This window comes from Octopus sinensis, linkage group LG3, assembly GCF_006345805.1.
Source record: "Octopus sinensis linkage group LG3, ASM634580v1, whole genome shotgun sequence".
Taxonomy (NCBI): Eukaryota; Metazoa; Mollusca; class Cephalopoda; order Octopoda; family Octopodidae; genus Octopus; species Octopus sinensis.
In genome coordinates, this window is record NC_042999.1 from 104,037,740 (window position 1) to 104,062,207 (window position 24,468).

The following is a 24,468-nucleotide window of genomic DNA, read 5'->3' on the forward strand; positions in this document are numbered from 1 at the left end:
GTTGTCTCAGTTTTAGACGCAGCAAATGGTTTTAGCTCAATAGAGGCCATCGATTGGTTAAAATTCGAAAAATTAAACTACGTTAAACTTACAAATTACAATTTTCTCAAGAAAGCCAAGAGAAAAAAATGTTTTATTTTGATACATTCTACCAGTATACGAAGTTTAAAAGTGTTTAGTTAACTAGAAATTGTGTTGAAAACTGCTGTTCAAAAGGAAAAGATCCAAATTAAATATTTCGCAAACACGTTTTTCATAAACACACGTGTTTTATACAGGAGAGTTCCCAATGCTTTGTTTGTTACTATGGAAACAGGCACCTATATGTCTGTGGCTTTCGATTGCAAACTTTAAAAGCTATTAACTGTTTATTTATTGATTTGTGGCGAAAATGAATTCCATGTCAATAATAAGCATACAAAATTACATCAGTACACCAAATTTGAAATCAATTGGAAGAAAATTGAAGAAATTAAAAAGTGGAAGTCAAATAGAAAAGATCCGAATATTTTAGGTCGTTCCCCAAAAAATATAGTGCATCAAACAACGCCATTTCTCCGGATCTCGAGGCTTTAAGAAACTCACATAATAATTCTGAAATTAGAATTCGTAAATTTCGATTCTTAAAATATACACATCGAAGAAATTACGGTTTTCGGCGCACTAGATAATTTCTTACTCTATTCTCTAGGAACATCTTCTTTAGCAAGTATAGACGTAGATATAATATTTGTAAAAAATATAAAAAGAAAAGAATGGATGGCCATCGATGGAACAAGTTTGATCATAGGCCCACTCGGCTTGTTAGAAAATTGTTACTAAATGTCCTTCCATATCACGGCGTGCTTAGATACATGAGTTTCTGCGTCCTTGATTGATACAATTGATTCTACAAAAGTTCACACACACACACACAGAGCTTGTCTACTTCCTGAACAAAGCAGAACTGATCATACTTTGTTATTGCTGTTTTCTAACCCCCGACCAAACCTGAACGAACAAACTTATTGTCAAAAGTTATATAACTATGAGTATCTTGTTCTGTTTTTTTTTTCCAGATACAGTGTATCTTGGATTGCCTCGTGCAGTGTGTCCACTTTCTTTCATTTTGTTACTAAGATGCTAATGTATGATTTGAAAGAAATTTTGTTGCGCTTTCCAGCAAGCTCGGCGACCACACAGAATCTTTGCCGTAGGGCTATAGTCATAGTAGTCGTATGTACTTGCTTTTATTGTTAACTCTAGGTCAAATCCAGTCGAACAGATCAAAAACGTCTCTAAGGCAGCAATCTCATTTTATTCGTAAAACAGGAGAATCGGAAGAACTAGTGATATTCTGTGTTAGTAGAAAAAAAAAAAAAGTAAAAGTACAAATAACTCAAACAGTGGGGTTTTTTTTCTGTTTGGCAGCACCTGTAGAAATTTTAAAATTTGGTGTAATGATGTAATTTTCCAAGCTGAATCTCAAGAGATATTTCACTTTTTCCAGAAATTTAAAGTTTAAAGAGGTTTAAAATTTAATAATTTTCAACAAGTAAGGAAACAAATAAGGAAGCTGTCATTTTGTGCGTGACAGCACGTGATGTCAACTGTCAACAAAAAAAAAAACAGTGAAAAATGTTTTATGCCGCAAAGAAATGGATAAGTTTCACGTTTCGGACGCTTATCCTTTGTCGGAGAGACAAGGGGAAAGAGATAAAAATATAGATTGTACCACTAAACCACAAAATTGCAGATGAGAAAAGGGGAAAAGTGGAAAGTGAAGGAAACCAGTGAATGCCTAATTTGGGAAATAGAGTATGCAGTGTGGATGTACAGTACGGGCGGGATAAAATATGAATAAGGAGTAGTCAAAGTAGTAATAAAGTATAGCTCAGTTGAAATGGTGAGTACTGGCTGGGTGGAATAAGCTACCAGAAATAGACAGAACAATAGATTAATCCTTTCTACTATAGGTACAAGGCCTGAAATTTGGGGGAGTGAGATAATCGATTACATTGACCCCAGTGTTTTACTGGCACTTATCGACCCCGAAAGGATGAAAAAGACAAAGTCGACCTCGGCGGAATTTGAACTCACAACTTTGCAACAGGCGAAATACCACTAAGCATTTTGTCCAGCATGCAAACGATTCTGCCAGTTCGCCGCCTTAGAATAATAGATTAATAACAACTTCAGAATAGTCTACCTAAGAATACATTAACTAATCTGTCTTCCATTTTTTATATCAGAGTGTAATTGAGAAACACTTGATCACTATTTTTAGTGGATCGATCTATTACTAAAACTCATGAAGTGTTGTTTTTTTTTTGTTGTCGTTCAATCCAAGGTCAGCCATGGTCGAGCACACTAATGATGAAAGGACTTAACTACCTCATATTGTTGAAACTCATGCTGCATTCAACAGTGAACAGTTTTTAAAAATAGTAAGTTGTTATTTAAGGGGGATTTGGTTGATATTTCTGGAAAGAAGTAGGTGCAGGCATAACTGTGTGGTAAGAGACATGCTTCCCAACCACATAGATCCGGGCTCAGCCAAACTGCGTAACACCTTGTGAGAGGATTTGGTAGGCGGAAGTTGAAAGAAGCCCGTTGAATGTGTGTGTGTGTGTGTTTGAGAGGGAGAGAGTTCGTGCCTGTGTTTATCATCCACCACTGCTTGACAACCGTTATTAGTGTGTTTACATCCCCGTAACTTGGCGGTTCGGCAAAAGAGTCCAAGATATAAGTCAAACTTTAAAAAATATATGTTTTAGGGTAGATTCATTCGACAAAAAACTCTTCAAGACGGTACTCCTGCATGGCCGCAGTTTAATGACTGAAACAAATAAAAGGTAAAATATAGACAAGCAACCACGTATATACAGGCTCCTTTTTCGGCTCCCTATTCTTACCAATAATGTAATGATGATGATGGTGGTGGTGGCGGCGGTGGTGATGGCCTTGATGGTGGTGATGATGACTTTCAACTCCAGGGTTCACTGATTTCTTTTATCTACGGTCGGCAGATCAATTGCTGGTATGAACACTGTATTTAATGCATTTTTCATTTATATATATATATATATATTATATATATATATTTATTATATAGAAGGAGCTTCTACAGGACTAGTACTGTTTCATTCAAGAGAAATCTTCAGGAAGCTTCCTGAAGATTTCTCTTGAATGAAACAGTACTAGTCCTGTAGAAGCTCCTTCTATATAATAAATTAATTTTACTCTACTATGTATTGAGTACCTTACTTACTGTGGTTAACCCGGATCAACCCGGACCTACATATATATATATATATATATATATATATATATATATATATATAATATATATATATATATATATATATATATATATATATATATATATATATGAAGGGAGGGTTCTTACGAACTAACCCTGAAATCGGTCCGATATGGTAATAATGGAATCTTTTAGAAATTTCTGTCGACCTTTTTTGAGTAGCGTGCATATTGTGAAAAAAAAAATTATAATGGTTATGGACAATGTGTCTAATTTCGGCATATTTGGCATTAGAAATTTATAAATTTAACCTTTAAAGATATTTTTAATATGCTGGCCATTGATAAAATTTTTTTCGAAAAAAAATTTTATCCTACATTAAATATATATATAATCTTTTACTTGTTTTAAGTCATTACACTGTGGCCATACTGGGGCACCGCCTTGAACAATTTTTTTAGTCGAATGAATCATCCTAGGACTTATTTTTTCGTTAAACCTGTTACTTATGCCATGGTCTCTTTTGCCGAACCGCTCAGTTACGGGGACGTAAACACGCTAACACCGGTTGTCAAGCAGTGACTGGGCAAGGGGTACAGACACACATACACACACACACGAGGGGTGCTGAAAAGTTCCTGACTTTATGGCTATCGCAAAAAAGAGTGGTTGGAGGTCCAACCTTCCGAGTTCTTTTACAGAGTTTAGGAAAATAAAGGACCACTGCAATAAGTGTGTGAATCTGAGAGGGGAATATGTTGAGAAAAAATCATAATTGATCCTCCTGCCAAGACCTTTGCAGCACCCCTTTGTCTGTGTGTAAGTATATATATATACATATATATGGTATGTGTTTGTGTTTAAGTGTATAGCAGTGTTACAGGTTTTTGGTTTTCAGTGTGCGTGTGCGTGACTGTGTGTGTGTACACATTTTTTTTAACAAAGAAAAATACTTTGAATGGGATGTTATATGAATGAAGAAATGGAGTATTATTAGCTCTCCTCTTTCTTTTTTCCTCTCGAAACACATGCACACACATTTACACATACACACACGCAGTCACGCACTACACACTCATTTATACAAATGGCTGCGGACGCATTCAAATGCTCCTACAATACGCCTTTCATGTATCATTGTTCTTTAATGAATAGGCTTACAATTGTCACTTTACGCCGTTAGAATGCTGCCGGCATTTATGTAGAATACTACAAATTTATACATGTGCGTATTTGTGTGTATGTGTGCTTATATATCATAAAAAAATGGGTTCCAGATTTTTTTTGTATGCCTTGGTTACTGGGCATATATTTGGACAGTTGTCCTGCTGATGATGCCTATTAAGGCAGAAATACACGTTGGCGACTGTTCTCTTATCTCCAGACAATAGGTATGTTCTTTCCGTTAATGGCACGTCAGCTTTGAAGAAATCTTTTTTTGCTTTCTTTTGTTTCTAAGTGAAACGAAATACTCTTAAAAAAGATACACGGAACGTGACAGCAACAGCTGAAAACGTAAAAGTATTACAATTGAAGTCGGAAAATATATTACAAGAAAGTGTATGCAATGAGAAATAATTTCAGGTGATGTGTATTTGTGTCTGTGCATAAACTATTCTGCGGGATTGCGTCCGGTTTCAGATAATTTCAAACATTAGTACTCATGTGCTAAGGAAAGTCAAAACAGATACATTCTTTTAAAGTATGTAGCACATTACTCTCTCTGTCTCTGCTTCACTCTCTCTCCCTCTCTCTCTTTATATATACGAAGTGATATCAAAAGTTCCTGGACTAGTCTTGTTTAATAAAAAAAAAAAAACAACTTATTTACTCTTTTACTTGTTTCAGTCATTTGACTGCGGCCATGCTGGAGCACCGTCTTTAGTCGAACAAATCGACCCCAGGACTTATTCTTTGTTAGCCTAGTACTTATTCTATCAGTCTCTTTTTGCCGAGCCGCTAAGTTAACACACCAGCATCGGTTGTCAATCGATGTGGGGGAGGGGACAAACACAGACATACAAACACACACACATATATATACATATACATATATACGACTGGCTTCTTTCAGTTTCCGTCTACCAAATCCACTCACAAGGCTTTGGTCGGCCCAAGGTTATAGTAGAAGACACTTGCCCAAGGTGCCACGCAGTGGGACTGAACCCGGAACAATGTGGCTGGTAAGGAAGCTACTTACCACACAGCCGTTTTAACATCATCTTCGAAATAATCACCCTGCGCAGTAATACACTGGTCCCAGCGTTCTTGTCACTTTTGGAATCCGGCCTGGAAGTCGTCTTCGGTAAGCGAATCGAGAACCTTCAGCTATTCGCTCTGGATCTCGACAACGGTAGTTTAAAGGGTGAATTTTGAGCTGCATTTTCATCTTGAGGAAGAGATGGAAGTCTGCAGTTGCTAAATCGGGCGAATAGGGCGGGAGCAGAAATGATACTATGTTGTTTTTGGCGAGAAACTCACGAGTAAGGAGAGATCGGTGAAGAATCCAATTCTTCGCGCCCCACAGATCCGGTCGCCTTCGCTGAATGTCCCTACTCAAACGCTTCAAAACGTCGCAGTAGAACTTCCAGATTGCTCATCTTCTAGGGACATTCTTCCGCTTTTGAAGCGCCTGTGCCACTCGAAACATTGCGTACGACCCACTGCCTCGTCACCGTAAGCTTGCCGAAACATCCTCAATGTCTCTGTAGTGGCACCTTGGGCAAGTGTCTTCTACTATAGCCCCGGGCCGACCAAAGCCTTGTGAGTGGATTTGGTAGACGGAAATTGAAAGAAGCCTGTCGTATATATGTAAATATATATATATATATATATATATAATATATATATATATATATAATATATATATATATATATATATATATATATATATATGTATGTATGTATGTATGTGTGTGTGTATATGTTTGTGCGTCTGTGTTTGTCCCCACAACATCGCTTGACAACTGATGCTGATGTGTTTACGTCCCCGTAACTTAGAGGTTCGGCAAAAGAGACCGATAGAATAAGTACTAGGCTTACAAAGAATAAGTCATGGGGTCGATTTGCTCGACTAAAGGCGGTGCTCCAGCATGGCCACAGTCAAATGACTGAAATAAGTAAAAGAGTAAAGAGAGAGTTCAACGCAAAATTTCACGCTAGCTCTTTGTTCTGTCCATGACAAAATTGCGGACTACAGCCCACACATGATCACAAAAACACAAACGTCACAACTTGCGAAGTAAACACAGCGATATCACTCGGCACGCTGCCTCATGAAGGTCACTGCTATCTCTCACTGTGCACGCAACCTTGTGTTGCCATCTGTTGGCGCGCTACAGAGCTTGTCTGGGAACTTTTTGATATCACCTCGTAGCTGAGTGCCTTAATATTCCCCTTCTCCCTTGTTCAAAGTTTGATCTTGTTCAGAATTTTCAGGCAATCAGAAAATAGCGCGTTCGTTTCCTCTGCCATCATCTATCACAGTAGCGAGGATTGATTTGGGTGGGGGTGGGGGGCGCGTCATGTCAAAATAGAATTCCTACTATTATGGTGGTGGTGGTAACACTCTTTGGTTACTATGGAAACAGAGTTCTTCGCTAACTATGCTAACAGAACTTCAGTGACATGTAAAATACTCGCTTCTGATTGGCTAAAATACCCAAATGTTGCAAACTTTAAAGGCTAATATCTTTTTAATTATAAATTTATAGGGAAAATGGTTTTCATTTTTCATAATTATTATACAAAACTTAATCATTATACCAAATTTGAAAACAATTGGAACAAAATTGAAGACAGTGACTCAAACCACAAAGAACCAAATAAAAAAAATTCGTTTTCATCGTGAAATTTTTGATGAAGGGAAGGGGGTAAGAAGTTTTTTTAAAAATATGAATTACAAATCTGTTATAGCGACGTGCATTCTGTATATCTTAACATGGATAAACTGTAGAAAGACACAAAACTGCAGTACTGGTCTCGAGAAAGTTTCTCGTGGACTAAAAATCATAGAAGTGTATAAGTAGCAGTCGAAAAGTATCCAGCAGTGATAATGGAATTGATAAATCCTGATTTCTCACCAGCTATTTGCGATACCAGTGATTTGTTAATCACAGTTTTTCTATACCAACTGAAATGAAATTTGTCTTAGCATGTTTTAGAAGAAGGATCGAGCTGTTGGACACTTTTCTATATGTAATATCAACCCTAAGTAAGATATATAGAATGTTATTTGGAATTACAAATGTTTCGAAATGTGAAATGCAATAAATTTTTTTTTTTTTTATTTATCTAGTTTCAGCTCACAAGCTGTGGCCATGCTGGGGCACCGCCATTTGATTAAAATGATTAAAAATAAAAACGAAACGAGACAATAAATAAAAAAATATTGTAGTAGTGGCTGCTGTTCCAAAGGTATGATGGAATGGGAAGAAAAACAGATATCTAAAATACAAAAACTTTAAAAATATTTTAATTTATATTTTTTGCGACGTCTTGTGAAGGCACAAGGAGGGGGAGTGATGGGGGATGACATCCTGGATTTATGGATTAAGTGGGGGTTTTTTCCCCTCCAATTTTTAGAAAAGGCTTTCCTCTTTATTCTGAAATGCGTGATGCAAAAAACAAAAAAGGACAAATTTGAAAAATCCCCGCCAAAACGGAGAAATTCCAACCTATGTGGGAGGGGGTATTTAAAAAAAAAACTTCTTACCCCCTCCCCTTCATCAAAAATTTCACGATGAAAACGAATTTTTTTGTTTGGATCTTTGTGGTTTGAGTCACTGTCTTCAATTTTGTTCCAATTGTTTTCAAATTTGGTATAATGATTAAGTTTTGTATAATAATTATGAAAAATGAAAACCATTTTCCCTATAAATTTATAATTAAAAAGATAGCCTTTAAAGTTTGCAAAATTTGGGTATTTTAGCCAATCAGAAGCGAGTATTTTACATGTCACTGAAGTTCCATACGTCCGCTCCCTCCCCAACACACACACCCACACGATGGGTTTTCACAATCTACCAAATTCGCTTGTAACTCTTTGGTCTGACCATGGCTATAGTAGAAAATACTTGCCCAAGATGCCGCCTCACAACGAACTTCTGAACTATACAGTCATGACTGCGCCTACATATAAATTCTTTCCCGGTCGCCAAACAGAATGTGATTAGCAGCTTGCTGACAAAATGAAAGCCAAGAAGCTCAAGAATCACCAAAAAAATTCTTAACTGAAATTATTTCGATTAAAAGTGTTCTACGTACAGCGTATAGTACATCATATCTTAATTTTCTTCAGTAGTCAGGTTGTGACCGATAAAAATAATTTTTTTTTCTTTAAAAGAAACATGGCGACTTGCGATTCAGATTTGTCCCCGTGACCGCATTGCTGAAAGGTCAATCGGACATATCGACTTAGGTGTCTCGACGGTTTATATTTGATGGTTGTTTTTGTTATTGTTGTTGCTGATGCCTTACGATGGTCATTCCCACTACCTATCTGACTTGCCCCTTCCTTTGTCACGTCAGTACAGAGCAGACAATAGACAAAGACAAAGGAAGTTTGTTGCTACTGTTGTGACCATCCCGTCTTCCTTTCCTTTTCTTTTTACGTATTCATCAGAGATTCAATTGTTCAATGAAGGACATGATTTGTAGGAGATTTGGTGGATCTTTTCGGTTTGAACGGCAGTTTTTAACATAATTTCTAGGTAACTAAACACTATTAAACTTCGTATACTGGTAGAATGTGTTTATAAAACATCTTTTTCTCTTGGCTTTATTGAGAAAATTCTATAGTTTGTAAGATATTTGGTTTTTTTTCTTCAATTTCTGCAATTTCAACCAATCACTGACGTCTATTGAGGTAAAAAAAAAACATTCTGTGCCGTATGAATATGTGCCTCGTTTAAGAAACAGATTAGGTTTATTTACATTTGTGAAGAAAAAAAGATACCCTTCCCTCCACCCCTAACCCTAACCCTAAAACAGATTGAAATGCAATAGATCGATACTAGGGTCGTAATTATGGGTGACAATTTCATATGACACCACTAGAAAAAACTGCCGTTCAAACCGAAAAGATCCCATTTGGTTGATATTTCTAACAAATCGAATGCTTGCATAGATTCTTCCTTCATTTACTCGCTGTTGTATTTGTGTTTTTGAGGTTATCGCTGTTATTGTTGTAGGAGAGTAATCATCCCGCTCCACCCGCCAGTCAGCGTCGTGCTGTAAGGAGCAAACAGAGATAACGACCAAACTGGAAATAGAAGCTATTGAACAGTTAATGAATGGATGGCTGAATAAGTGATGGACACATAAACTCATTTATTCCTTTCAGATGAACTACTATCGTTTCTTGCTTCTTTTTTTTCTTTTTTTTTTTTGTAAACTTTTTCGTTTGTTTCGGTCTTTAATATCACTCATACCATTTAAAAATATCAGTCGAAATTGTTGAGAGGCTAAAGTTATTTGAACTAGTTAGGAGTCACGGCTTCAAAATCCGAGTCTGAAAAAAAAAAAGTCACAGGAAAAAATATATATAATGAATTTATTCCCAAGTTGCTACTGTGTGGTACCTTGGGCAAGCGTCTTCTAAAGCCTCAGGCCGACCAAAGTCTTGTGAGTGGATTTGGGAGATGGAAACTTCGTGTATGTGTTTTACTTATTGTATTTATGCTGAACCGTTACAGGATGTGAAAAAAAAAGTCTTTTATTCCATTTCTTATACAAAATAAGACAATGAAAGAAAATTTTAAGTCAGTCATTTATTGATAGTATAAAACATACGGACTGAAAACACCTTTCACAGTATCGTCAATAAATGGCTGAATTCCAGGTCGACTTTGCCTTTCATTCTTTGAGGATCGATAAATTAAGTACTAGTTGCGTACTGAAGTCAATCTAATCAACTGGCCCCCTTCCCCAAAATTGTTCTTCCTGAAGTTTCAATGGAAGATTTTCCTTCCAAACAATAATTTTTGTCTTCCTCACTGAATTGTCTCTCTCACACACAATTCCTCTCATCTTTGAGGTAATTAGACTAATAAAACCAGTTTACATATTTCTCTTGCATTCTCTTTTATTATGATTTTATAATTGTCATTTTCCTTCTAACTGCACCTTTTCTGTTTTAAAACCCATAAAAAATTACTTTTCGTTGTTTTTTTGGAGGGCTGGAATGGGTTAATTATATCTTAATTAATTTCAATGGGGAAAATTGATTTGTAAAACAAGTAAATTGTGAAATGAGCTTGGTCATAGAATGAATTAAACTTGTACTGAGCAGTATCACTGTGTATACACACATACACACACACATGCACACACGCATGCAGACAGACAGATAGATAGATAGACAGATTGATAGATGAATAGATTGGTAGATATTCATATATATATATATTAGAGTAAAACCAATATAAACTTAATGAAAGCACTCAACTCTTATTTGCAATGGAGAAAAAATAATTATATGAGCTTACTGTTTCATCCAGATCCCTGCATCTGTCTGTCAAAGTTTGAATTTCGTTTTCTTTTCGATTCAAGGCTTCTGTAAGTCGTTCACAAGTATTCTTCCAGCCAAAGAGTTCTTCTTTCTGGTTGCTTACTGAATGGGTCAGTTTCTCTTTGGTTTTCACCAATTCCTGAAATAAAAGAAATAAGATAATGTAAGCTTCAAATGTATGTTCAACTATATGTTATCATTCTCTGAGAAGAAAAGGATTGTAACAGTTTAATCTTTCACTTCAGAATGAAATTTCTTGGTTATTCCGGTAATGATATTAAATACCTGCCAAAAAATAGAATTGTTATTTTTTGAAAGTCACATTACCTCAGTAAACTTGACATATCTCAACAAAATATTGTTTCAAAGGTGACATTCCTCAACAAAAGATATATTAGTTTATAAAACTGCTTTCTATAGTTTCGGTTAATGAAATTTTGAGTGGATATATCTGATTTTTGAAGTAAAGTGGTTAAGATACAACCAATCTGTGAAGCTTGGAATGTTGGTGTATCAAAAGCTACACATATGGAATACTCTTTTACTCTTTTACTTCTTTCAGTTATGTGACTGTGGCCATGCTAGAACACCACCTTCAGTTGAGCAAATTGACCCCAGGACTTATTCTTTGTAAGCCTAGTACTTATTCTATTGGTCTGTTTTGCTGAACCGCTAAGTTACAGAGATGTAAACACAATAGCATCGGTTGTCAAGCGATGTTGGGGGGACAAACACAGACACACAAACACACACACACATATATATATATATGACAGGCTTCTTTCAGTTTCTATCTACCAAATCCACTCACAAGGCTGTGGTCGGCCCAAGGCTATAGTAGAAGATACTTGCCCAAGGTGCCACGCAGTGGGACTGAACCTGGAACCATGTGGTTCATAAGCAAGCTACTTACCACAGCCACTCCTTCACCTAAGGAAAAATCTTCAAGAATTTTGTGGATGGATACTCACAGCCTCTCCTGTCACAGATGACAGTTGAGGTTCTGCAATTTCTTGCTGAACAACCAGTACAGATTATTTGTTTATAATCACTGCCTCCATTAAATCGATATTGCCTGGTCAGGTGCACAGTGTGCATACATCAGATGTCAAAGTGATTGCAGAGCAATGAAGGGTTTTTGCTGAAGAACAGAACACACTACTCAATCTGAGAAGTAAAGCCATAATATTACAATCATGTGTGCAACACACAATAACTAGGTTATGCACCCCTGAGAATTAAACTGTCTTAAGATACAATCAATGTATAAGGACAGCACAATAAAGACCAAAATGTTGATTCAAGGTATTCATCTTACAGAGAACAGATGATACTTGGAGATAAATGTTAAAATGCTATAAATCCTATTGATATTGGTTTCAAATTTTGGTACAAGGCCAGCAATTTCGTGGTAAGAGTTAAGTTGATTAAATCAGTTCCAGTGCTCAACAGGTGTTTATTTTATTGACCCTGAAAAGATGAGGGGCAAAGTCAGCCCCAACAGAATTTGAACTCAAAAATGTAAGGATGGCTGAAATGATGCTAAGAAATTTGCATGTTAATGATTCTGCTAGTATGCTGCCTATAAGTCCTATCAATATCAAGCAATAAATCGTACTGTGTAGAAGATTACTTCTCTTATATGATGGGGTGAAATCAGGATTGTGAACTGATGGTTAAACGACAGCAAAATACCAAAAAAAAAAAAAAATTACAAAGCACTGGTATAAGATGATATACTAAAAAATAGGGGAAAGAACCCCCTTTCCATAAAACCTGCAATTCTATACTTAAGGTAAATGTTTGAATTGGTGAATATACAGCAAAACAGTTCAGCATTTTTACCACTTTATCTGCTTGCGTTTTTATTTCATCTTGCTTGAACAAAGTCAGCTCTTTCTATTCCAATAACACACTTTTTCACCCCAAAAAGGCAAAGTATGACATAAACTAAGAATATATTTCCTGTTCTTTCATTGTTTACTTATATATTTGCTTGTTGTTGTTGCTATTATTATTATTATCATTATTATTATTATCATTATTATCATTATTATATTATTATTATTATTATTATTATTATTAAGTCATATTTTCTAAAGTATTTTAATAATTTTCAATGAGGTAATTTAATATTGCTAAACTTTAAACTTTCCTGGAATTTACAGTATGTACACACACACACACACACACACACACACACACACACACACAAATTGAACACAATCAAATGCTAAAAGCGTAAATAATGTCAAGAAAAAGTATTAAACATTTATACACAATTTTTTCAAATGTCAATGTTGTTTATTCTTATTTCATATTGGAATTAAGCAGTGATAAATGGTCAATTAAAACAGAAAACTAAATATTTCTTCATTATTTTGAAAGATACAACAGACAAAAACATCTGCAATCTGATTCTATATTTCAGAAACTGAGTTTATATTGGCCCAGGTAAAGGTGATGGTGGTAGTAGAAGAACTAGTGATGGTGTCGGTGGTAGTGGTGGTGGTGGTGGTGGCTGTGTTGTTGGTGTTGGTGTTGGTTGTATTAGTGGTGGTTGTGTTAGTGATACTCTAGTTCTGAAAGAGATTTAAAGAATAAGTCCAGTCTTCCTTGAAATATCATATGAAACAAAATGAGATCTCCAAGATACAAGAAGATAACGTATAATATCTATGCTGTTATAGACAAAAAGATACTGACAGCTACTTGAAGGGTTTAGTTGATTAAATACACACACATACCATGTTCCTGTCATGAAAAACCACAGTTACCTCTCACACTCCTGGTTAGTCAGAGTTCTACCATGTGGGTTACCCACGAGCATTGTGTTTAGATCTAGTTTTTTTCATTCGCAAAATATGCATTTTTTTAAAAGGAATTAAAAAGTCTGAAAATCGGCTATAATAATGTAGACTTCTAGTTTCATTGTTATGAAGGGATGCATTTAATGAGGCTACAAAGAAAGAGGCTTGGAGATGCCACTATGAAAGGTTGCTAAATAAAGAGAATGAATGGAAGAAAGAGAGTATGCTAAATGTTGACCCAACAGAGGGACCAGCTATCTGAATTGACAATACCTTGGTAGATAAAGCAATTAAGGGGATGAAGACAGGGAAAGCACCCGGCCCATCAGGAATCACTGCAGTGATGCTCAAAATATCTGGTGGTGTTGGCTATAGTCTAGTCACTCATATAGTCAACCAGGTGATACATGAAGGAGTCATACCCAATGACTGTGTAGCAGCACCATAGTCAACTGCTACAAAGGTAAAGGTGATGCATTAGATACTAATAATCACAGAGGTATCAAGTTGTTAGATCAGGTAATGAAAGTCATGGAGAGGGTCATAGCCCAACCAATTAGGGAGAGAGTCAGTCTAGATGAGATGCAATTTGGGTTTGTGCCAGGGAAAAGCATCACTGATGCTATATTTCTGGTAAGACAGCTGCAGGAAAAATACCTAGCCAAAGATAAACCTCTGTACCTCGCTCTCGTTGACATGGAGAAAGCCTTTGACAGGGTCCCCCGATCCCTTATCTGGTGGTCAATGAGGAAACTAGGGATAGCTGAATGGTTAGTGAGAGGTGTACAAGCCATGTACAAGGATGCTGTCAGTAAGGTGAGGGTTGGCAATGAGTACAGTGAAGAATTTCGGGTAGGGGTAGGGGTCCACCAAAGACCAGTCCTCCAGGCAATAACAAAGAAATTCAAGACAGGATGCCCCTGGCAGCTTCTCTATGCTGATGACCTTGCTCTAATTGCTGAGTTGCTATCAGAAATAGAGGAGAAGTTTTAGGTGTGGAAGCAAGGATTAGAATTGAAGGGTCTTAGAGTCAACCTAGCAAAAACCAAAGTCTTAATAAGTAGAAAGGGCTAAATTTCAGTTAGGCTGTTGAAATGTGAAGCTAATGGTCTAAGAAATACTCCTAATTTAAATTTTTATGAACTGAATTAACCTTGTGAAATCATAAATCCAGCTATCTGAGTCAATGACTCCCCAAAATATATGAAATGAAAAATATGTAAAAATACTAATACACAGAAAAATACTAACACACAGATGCACAGAAAAATATGTAATATACTAACTCACAGAGAAATTAAAATAAAACCCGCGAGTGAAAAGAATCTTGTGATGTGAAGAATCAAGGGTGAAAAATCAACATAGACAACAGCGTGCGGTTGTCATGATAACAAACTGCTAATGCCACACTATGAGATGATTGGTGAAAAGTACCCAAATTTTCTAACTTTAATTCCAAATAACATCAGATTCTTTAATTTATGAGATAAAGTAATTGGTTGATCGTAATCAAAATTCAGAGTTGCATCGATACACCAAAACTGAGAGTAGTCTGAGCAAAATTAAAATTGCGAATGAAAAAGACTAGATCCTTTTTTTTTTCTGGATCTCTTTTACTTCATTCTTTCTCTTCTCTGAACTGTTCTCTGAGTATCCAATGAAAGACTAAGTTTGAAATGTTATACTTTTACTCAATAACTTCATTTTATATTTCCTTCCTTCATTATCAACCTCATAATATTAACTGAGAATGTTCCTCTTTATGTTTTGTTTTGTTTTTGATATTTGATTTTTCTTTTTGTTATTGATTTGCTCTCACTCTCTCTTACTCTCTCCCCTCTCTCTCTACCCTCTGCCCTCTCTCTCTCTGTGCTCTATCCCCCTCTCTTTCCCCTCTCCCTCTCTGCCCTCTGCCCTCTCTCTCACTGCCCTCTCTCTGTTTGCCCTCTCTCTCTACCCTCTCCCCATCTCTCTGCCCTCTCCCTTCATGCACACATACACACACACATGCACACGCACACACACACACACCACACACACACACACACACACACACAATGAGCTTCTGCACAGTTTAGCCCATTAAATTCACTCAATCATTGTTCAGCTTAGAGCTATGGTACAAAACAGTTGTTTTAGGTGTTCTGCAGTGAAAACTGAACCTGAAACTGCATCATTGCAAAGCAAACTTCTTAACCATACAGCCATGCCAGCACATGTATCACCTAACTGTCTGGATGTTTTGAGTTCTTGTCCCATTTTTGTATTTTTACATACATACATACATACATACATACATACATACATACATACATACATACATACACACACACACACACACACACACACATACATACATACATACATACATACATACATACATACATACATACATACTAGACTACCTGTGACCTGTTGAATCACCTGGAAAGTCTGCTTTCCAGTGACAGAGTTTTGTTTTGTGGGTTTTTCTTCTTTTCCAGGTTATTTCGCATATGTGGTATCAAAATCATGTGTAAACGGCACCTTTCCCCAGAAAAGGAAAGATTTGGCTGCTATTTCTTACACGCCCTATTACTACGTAATAGGTATTTCAAATCCTTTTATTTCAAAATGCTGTTGCAGGGCTTGCTAGAAATAGCAGCCAAATGTTGTTTGGAGCTTAGGTACGCTGAATGCATTTGAAAAAGTTTTTATAATGGTATTCCCTTGGGGCGATCTTTTGCTTTGACTCTCAAAACTGTCATTTGGATCAGCTGATTTTGAAGAGTTGAAGCTGCATATCAGTTTTTCTATTTGAGGTTGTTAGTTCCTTGCTTAATTTCTTCCTCATTTCCTGAGAAAGGGATGCTCTTTATAGCATTTCATTGCAGATTCCAAGAAAGAGAGATTGGAGAATTAACCTCAATACTTGACTGGTACTTGATTTTTCAACACTAGGAGGTAGAAAGTTAAAGTTGACTTCAGCAAGATTTGAACTCAAGGACACATATTCCGAACAACTACCACAAGGCATTCTATCCAATACATTTCTTCATATTGAAAGTAAAATATTGTTGTTAACTTGAAGCATTGCCTTCAAAATTTGAACGGAGATAGGGAATGGAAACCACAACAATACTGAAAATAGGGAAAAATATATTTATTCATTATTTTGGCTTCAATGGACTTAAATCATGAAATTCAAAAATAATTTTAATGCACATTTCAGTACATGCCATTATGATTTTATATCAAACATTGCAGGAAACAATATTTAATTGGCATAGCTTTCATAAAGCTGAATATTGAATTAATGTTTGTTTCTTAATTTTTCTTCAGCTTTTTTCAGGCTTTTAATCCTACAATTTTCTCTTTATATAACTGCTATTGAACTGCAACAGTTTCTGTTGTTGTTCAGTTTCAGTAGACTTATGACTAAAAGCACGAACATCCTTGGAGTATATTACACGTGTCATTTTTTAGAGACGCTCAGGTATGGTTTTTGATGGGGGTTTGCTTGCTAGATCTAATAGGTAGAATGACTACATAGCAGATCCCTTCTTAGTTCACTGTACTTTGGAAGTATCAACCATATATGTTACATTTTTCTGTCCTACTGAGAGACATAAAATATCATCAAAGTTAGCCTGAACACCCTGTACATACAAGTGGGTACTCAAAAGTAACCAGAAACATTCTCTGTGGGACAAACTCAGGTTATTTCAGACATCCACCACTAGAAGCCACTCAAGCATCAGTCTGCCAACTGGTGTTGTCCAGTGGGGCCGTACTGCCACATAGTGTCTTTGTTTTGCATGCATAATATTCACCACATCTTGCGTGTGTGTGTGTGTATGGATGGATATAGATATGTATACATATACATACACACATACATCATGCCATGAGAAATCTGTCTCAATAAATTCCATCTGACTCATGCAAGCATGGAAAAATAGGCATCAAAATGATGATGATGATGATGAAACAAGTACTGACCATTAATTTTTAGTATAAAACTCTGAAGCCACCGTACAGGTTATAATGTTATACACATGGCAAGCTCCCTGTAGGGTTTCTATCTACCAAATTCCACTCACAAAATATTCATCAACCTGAAGTTACAGAAGACTCATTCGAGGTGCTATGATATAGGGTCAAACTTGGAACCTTATAATCATGAAACAAGCTTCTTAACCATATAGCCATACCTAAACTTAAACAATGACAATGTAAATTCTTGGTTCATGACAAGTGTATTGAGACTTGAGATAATTCTCGTACAATGGGAGGGGAAAAATGAGCAGATCAAATTATTATGTATGGGATATATTAATCTAAATGGATTATGTCATTTACAGTAACAGTCTAGATAAAGCATAAGAAGTTTCTTGAATGATGTAAACAATTTACTTAAGAAAGATAAAGAATGTGCAAGGCTATTGATTTTTTTCCTTTTTAAATAACCATTTTTCTTGAAAATTTATGGAAATTTATGAAAATATGAATATTTGCCTTACTGCTGAAACAATTGGTGGTTGTTGCTAAGGTCCAGGTTAGCTCTGATCGATAAACCTTTGATCAATTGTGTTCCAGCTGTGAGTATCATTTCTTTTCCTTATTTTCTAACATAATGTATCTAGGAGTATTTTATCCTATGTGTCCTTTCTTTTTTAAGATAGCTGGATATAATCTAATATATATTTAGTTGCTAATTCTAGCTAGTTGAACTATGGTTTTATTGATGGATGTCTATCCTAACGCTTACCACTCTGTGTCATGACCATTTTATAATGGAAGGCAATGTTTACGATATCAGGAGAATATCGCCTTCTCCCATTATATTCTGTTCTTCATGTAGCTCAAGCTCCAGCAGGTGAAGAAAGAAGTCTTTAAATACAAATTCAATTTACAACCGGTTTATTTACAAGCTTCACAGAATAGGTGAAGTGTGTTGCTCTCAGCAACCATCTTGAGCTGTGTGTGTGGTGTTGTATCTCCATTAGTGTGGGCACATTGCTTCTGGAAGTACAACATGCAGACAGGCCGAGCCAGTGAAGTGTGCTCAGCAAGCACTGCTGTGTAGAAGCGGGGAGAGAGAGAGAGAGAGAGAGAGAGAAAGAGAGAGAGAGAGAGAATGAAACTGTTTCTGTTTTGCCCTTATATACAGTTTGCCATTGTGAGCCTCATTGTGATCTCACGCATGGCAAATGGATGCAGGTGAGGTTTGCTCCAGTCTCAGAGATGCCAATGGCTGTTGCGAGATCTGATCCAATATGGTGCTGACTGCTTGTGCCGCTACAAATCAAACAGAACAACTTAGCTTAACACAAAGACAAGTAAAAATCTGTACCCCTGAACATGCTTTTAGTAAATATCCTTTCCACTATAAGCATGAAGCCTGAAATTTTGTGGGCAGGGTTTAGTCAATTTCATCGACTCTATTGCTCAACTGGAACTTATATCATCAATCTTGAAGGGATGAAAGGTGGAGATGACTGTGGCAGAATTTGAATTCAACATAAAGACAGATGAAATGCTGCTAATTATTTTGTCTGGTGTGCCAGCAACTCTGTCAGCTCATCGCTTTCAAGCTGTTTGTAATGATCCTTTCTACTATTGGCACAAGGCCTGATATTTTGGGGGAGAGGGCCAGTCAGTTAAATCAACCCCAGTGCTCAACTGGTGCTTATTTCATCAACCCCCAAAAGGATGAAAGGCAAAGTCGACCTTAGTGGAATTTAAACTCAGAACATCAAGACAAACGAAATGCTAAGCATTTTGCCTGATATGCAAACGATTTTGTCAGCTCACTGCTTTCAAGCCATTTGTGATAATAATAACTATAATGATGATAATGGATGACGACGACGATGATGATGATAATAAATTAATGATTTCTATCCACAAAATAATGAAGGAGAAATTACAGTTAAGCAATCACCTAACAACAAAATGATAGAACACTTATGAAAAGTAGTTTGTAACATTTTTTGTTATTGATGTTCAATGTGATTGTTGATTTTTTTTTATCAGCATAAAAGATTGCTTTCATTAAATTAGTATATTTAAAAGGGAAAAGTGTGAAATGATGAAAAAGAGTTTTTATTAAGAAAGAAGTAGAGTACAGAAGTTATTTTTCTGTAATGCTGGCATTACTCATAATATTTCTCTTCCTTGCTCTCTGTATGTCTGTCTCTCTGTCTCTTTGTCTTTGTCTCTCTGTCTGTCTCACACACGTGTGTGTGTGTGTGTGTGTGTATGTGTGTGTGTGTGTATGCATATATATGAATATAGGTGAAGGCGTAGCTGTGTGGTATGAAGCTTGCTTCCCAACTACATAGTTCCAGGTTCAGTCCCTGTGCATGGCACCTTGGGCAAGTGTCTTCTACTATAGCTTTGGGCTGACCAAAGCCTTGTAAGTGGACTTGATAGATGGAAACTGAAAGAAGCCTGTTGTATATATATATGTGTGTGTGTATGTGTCTTTGTCTGTGTTTGTCCTCCCACCACCACTTGACAAGCAGTTAACCAGCAATGGTGAGATGGTTCAAACAGTTGCACAATATTTTCTGTGCAAAAAAAAAACAAAAAAACTACATTGGTGTTATATTGGTTTCATGTTTTGGCACAAGGCCAGTAATTTTGGGGTAGGGGACAGTCGACTTATTTTATCAACTCCGAAAGGATGAAAGCAAAAGTTGCATTTTTTACTCAAGCATCATTTTATCACAAACTTAAGGCAAATTTAACAAAAACTTAACAAATGACTTACAGTACATTGGAAGTTAACAAAAGGGAGCAGCTTACATCATCTCAATGTATATCCTTTCCCAGTTTATGTAACCCATATAGATATATATCTTACATTGTTTAATGACTGGGGTTATCTTTTAGAAATGACGTTTTTTTTTTATCTATTAGTAAATGGCAAATGATAATATAAAGATTACAGGAGTACAGACATCTTCAGCTGTCAGTCAGCATCACTGTAGATGGCTGATGACAAAACAAGAGCATTGGTGTTACACCCTGATAGTAGATTGTAGCAATACAAAACATCACAGCTAAAAATACAAGTTTTATATTCTGTAAGTAATTCTCTTGACCAAAATATAAAAAAAAATCATACACACAGTTCTGATTAGCACCAGTGTTTGGTTATGGAATAACTCTAACATTTATTTTTGTTTTACAATAAATTTCTTACAGAGTTCAAACTCTTGGCTGAAAAGCAACAAAATCTTTAAATGAGTTAAATAAATATTGTCTTGAGCTCTGGGACTCATAGAGCCAGTTACCCAGTTTCCATGGCATATAAGCACTAGCGTAGCTGGGGATAGAGGCGGCACTTTTAATGGGGCACCACTTTTGGGTCTGCTGTCAGTAATATGTTTTTTTTTGTGGGGTCTGATGTCTTGGGCAGCAAACGGTAGGGCCACCACAGGCAGCACTCACTCTAGCTATACGAGTGCATATATGTGACTGAGATCACAACATAACTGCTGAATGGTATGCCAGTTCATTGTAGGGTTACACATTTACAACTGAGTCAATTGGAACAATGCGAAATGAAGTGCTTTGCTCACGAACACAATGCACCACCTGTTCTCGGAATCAAAACCCTGATCTTGCACTCATGAGTGCAAGACCCTGACCATAGGACCACAAGACCACACCCCGCCACCAATGAGCTCAATGTTGTAGTCTACACAAAAGAAAAAAATAAATATCCAATACTTGTACTGAGTTGTGAAAAAGTGTAGCATGGTAATGTTCCTGATGATATTGAGGACAATTTATTGTTTGAAGAAAGTATTGATGATTTAAATCTTAATTCAGTGATGAAGAGAGCTATGTGGATGGCAACAGCAAGAATGAATGTTCAGGGTTTGAGAATACTGGTTTACTTAGTTCTGAATAGAATGTTTACCTGGGTTTTGCAGATGATGATTAAATAAATCTTATGATCGTTTTTATCACATTTATTGAACTTTGGTCAATTTTGTTAAAGTTGAAGGTTAAAGAAAAAGAGAAAGGGATTACCAAGTTTGATACAGAAAATTTGTAAGTTGGCGGAATTAAAGATGAATTTATAACTGAATATTGAAATTGATTTGTGGTGTTTGAAGCTATAGATGAAGGTAGCCACCAACAACATATAAAAGAGTTTAAAAGAAGTATATTAGACTATAACCAAAGATGTTCAGTGTAGAAGAAAGATAAAAGGAAGAAAATGGAATTTCACGAGAGATGGGAAGTTATTGAAACACAGAACAAATGAAAAGGTTTTGCTGAAAGTTATGGAGGAAATAAAAGTGGAAATAGATATTAGAGTCTTAACAGAAATGTGCAAAGGTGTTCAGTAGTACGAGATAAAAGATTTTTGGAAGTGAAAGCTGATGAAGTACATAAGTTATTCTATGCAAGAAGTAGTAGTGAAATCAGAAAAGCTTATATGAAATAATAAATGAGATTAGAAAGAAAAGAGATCATAAATACAACCTGTTGTAGTACTGGCGAGGATCTAGTAACATCCAAATAAACGACCAAGAAAGATTTAAAGAATATCTTGAGTCATGAACAAATCATTTAATGGGAAAAATACTCTGATATTTCCTGAACCACAAAAGAAGGTGGAAATGGCTCTACATGAAATATATGTTAAAGAAATAGTTAAAGCAATTAAGAAACAGAAATGCTTCTTGATGAGATGGAAATGCAGGAGAAATGTTAAATCAGATAAAGAGGTGACTATAAGAGCATCTTTGAAGCTGTTTTGTAATATATGAAATACTGAACCTGAAAATAATGATGATATAATCCGTGGAGATTAGAATACTGAAAAAATGAGGTTTCATAGGCAATGTGGATATCAGGTAGGTATAACCCTGAGCAGCATAGTATTAAAAGTGTTCAGTTTATTTATTCTGAATAGGCTACAGACTGCTTTAGGCAGTATGTTAAAGGGTAAACAAGCAGACTTCCTGTGACTGTGAAGTTATAGTGATTAGATATTTTTACCCAGCATGTTATACAAATTCAGACAGCCTTTAATAATGGCTGTTGTAGACTCTGAAAAGGACTTTGTTAGTAAACAGAGTGGAAAGTACTATGATACTGTGGTTTGCATGGAAAATATGTCAATCTAAACAGTACAATACATCAAGATGTATATATGTTGTAAATGTAGACAGACAGCCCTGAAATGAATTTTGAAGATAGGAATAAAGGGTTGCAGGGAAGTGTTCTCTCACCTCTTTTGTTTGCTGCTCTAGTAACCTACATCATGAAGGAAACCATTGAAAATAGAAAAGGTAGAACTGAATTGATTTATTGAAAGTACATAGCAGATGTGGATCATCACCATCATCATCGTCATCATTGTTTAATGTCCGTTTTCATGTGGCATGAGTAGGATGGTTTGACAAGAGCCGGGCAGACAGAAGCCTGCACCAGACTTCTGTAAGTGTTTTGGCAGGATTTTTACAGCTGGATGCCTTTCCTAACACCAACCACTCAGCATGCTGATGATATTGTTTTTCTTCATAATAAACATCATGCAAATAATTGAAATAGGCAAAGGCTTATTCATAACGATAAACATCAATGAATCTGAAATTATGAAGTAGGCACATACTAAAAGAGCCAAATAAGTTTAATTATTTGGAACTATCATAGAAAAAGATAAGTCTTCAGAAATTGAACTGTTTATTATTTTTAGCCATTAACTATCTTCCTTGTCACCTTCTTCCATATGACACATCTGAATGGTTCAAAATGGAGAAAGGCTTGTCTTGGGGAGGGTATTGTCATTATCTTTTTGGTTCTGTTGTTGTTTGGAGGTTTTCAGTATTGTTGTGCTTTTGTGATATGGTGGCTCTTGAATGTGGTTCTTTTTTTGCTGTTGTTACTTCTGTTGCTGTTGCTTCCACTGTTGTTATTGCTGTAGCTGATGTTACTGCTACTTTTGGAGCTGTTGGTCTAACTTGTGCAGTTCCTGTTGTGGTGATAATGCTGGCAGAAGTTGAGTTTTCCTTTTCTCTTCCTTTGTTGTGCACAGAAAGCCTTGAGATAGTTTGTGTCACCACACAAGTGACACACTGGCTCTCTGCTATCCACATCCATGAACAGTTGTGCACTACCTGGCAGACTGATCAGGTTTGAGATGAATTGCATACTTACTTGATCTGTTTGGATCAATAGTTCCATCTCTTGGCCCAACTCTTCAGAGTTAATGTGGAATGCTTCCTTGCCTCATCCTATTTTGTAAATCTCACCTCTACCAGGCTTAACTTTTACCCCTAGCAATGTGTTTTAGTGCCCCAGATTAGTCTGAGACATTTTTTTATTTACTGCTGGGTTGCTTGCCCTATTTTCTGACTTTTAATTCCCATACTTTTGTGAAAAGCTGTTTTGTGGTTGGTTTCTTGCGAGATGGATTCTGATATATCTAGTAATATATTTTTGGCCAGACCTCATGAAGCAAAAATACACTGGATATGAAAAGCTCTTAAGACCCTTTGGGAGTTTATGTAAAACACAGAATGGAATTTTTGAACATAAAGTCTTGAAAAGACACTACCACCACAATAACAACAACAACAACAATGGTTTCAAATTTTGTACAAGACCAGCTATTTAAAGGGAGGGGATAAGTTGATTATATCAACCCTTGGGCTCAACTAGTATTTATTTTATCGAAAGGCAAAGTTGACCTCGGTGGAATTTGAACTCAATCCATAAAGAAAGGCAAAATTGCTGCTAAGCATTTTGTCCTGTGTGTTAATGATTCTACCAGCTCACTGCCTTAATAACAACAACAACAACAAAATAAATTAATTAATTAAATATTCAAATATAAACCATAAACATACCTGGTCTAAATGATGACATCTTCCTTTCAGTTGAGACCATGATTCATC

At 36.2% G+C, this 24,468-nt stretch overlaps 1 protein-coding gene across 1 annotated transcript in view; it reads right to left on the reverse strand.

Moving 5' to 3' along the window:
* Positions 1-24,468, reverse strand: part of LOC115209060 (sporulation-specific protein 15) — a 327,011-nt gene that overhangs the window by 184,693 nt on the left and 117,850 nt on the right. The window contains exons 9-10 of the mRNA XM_029777134.2: positions 24,421-24,468; positions 10,729-10,890 (exon numbers count right to left, since the gene is read on the reverse strand). The exon at positions 24,421-24,468 is cut by the window's right edge and continues 18 nt beyond it. Of these exons, the coding sequence (XP_029632994.2) occupies positions 10,729-10,890; positions 24,421-24,468 (210 nt within the window). The remainder of the gene's footprint in view (positions 1-10,728; positions 10,891-24,420) is intronic.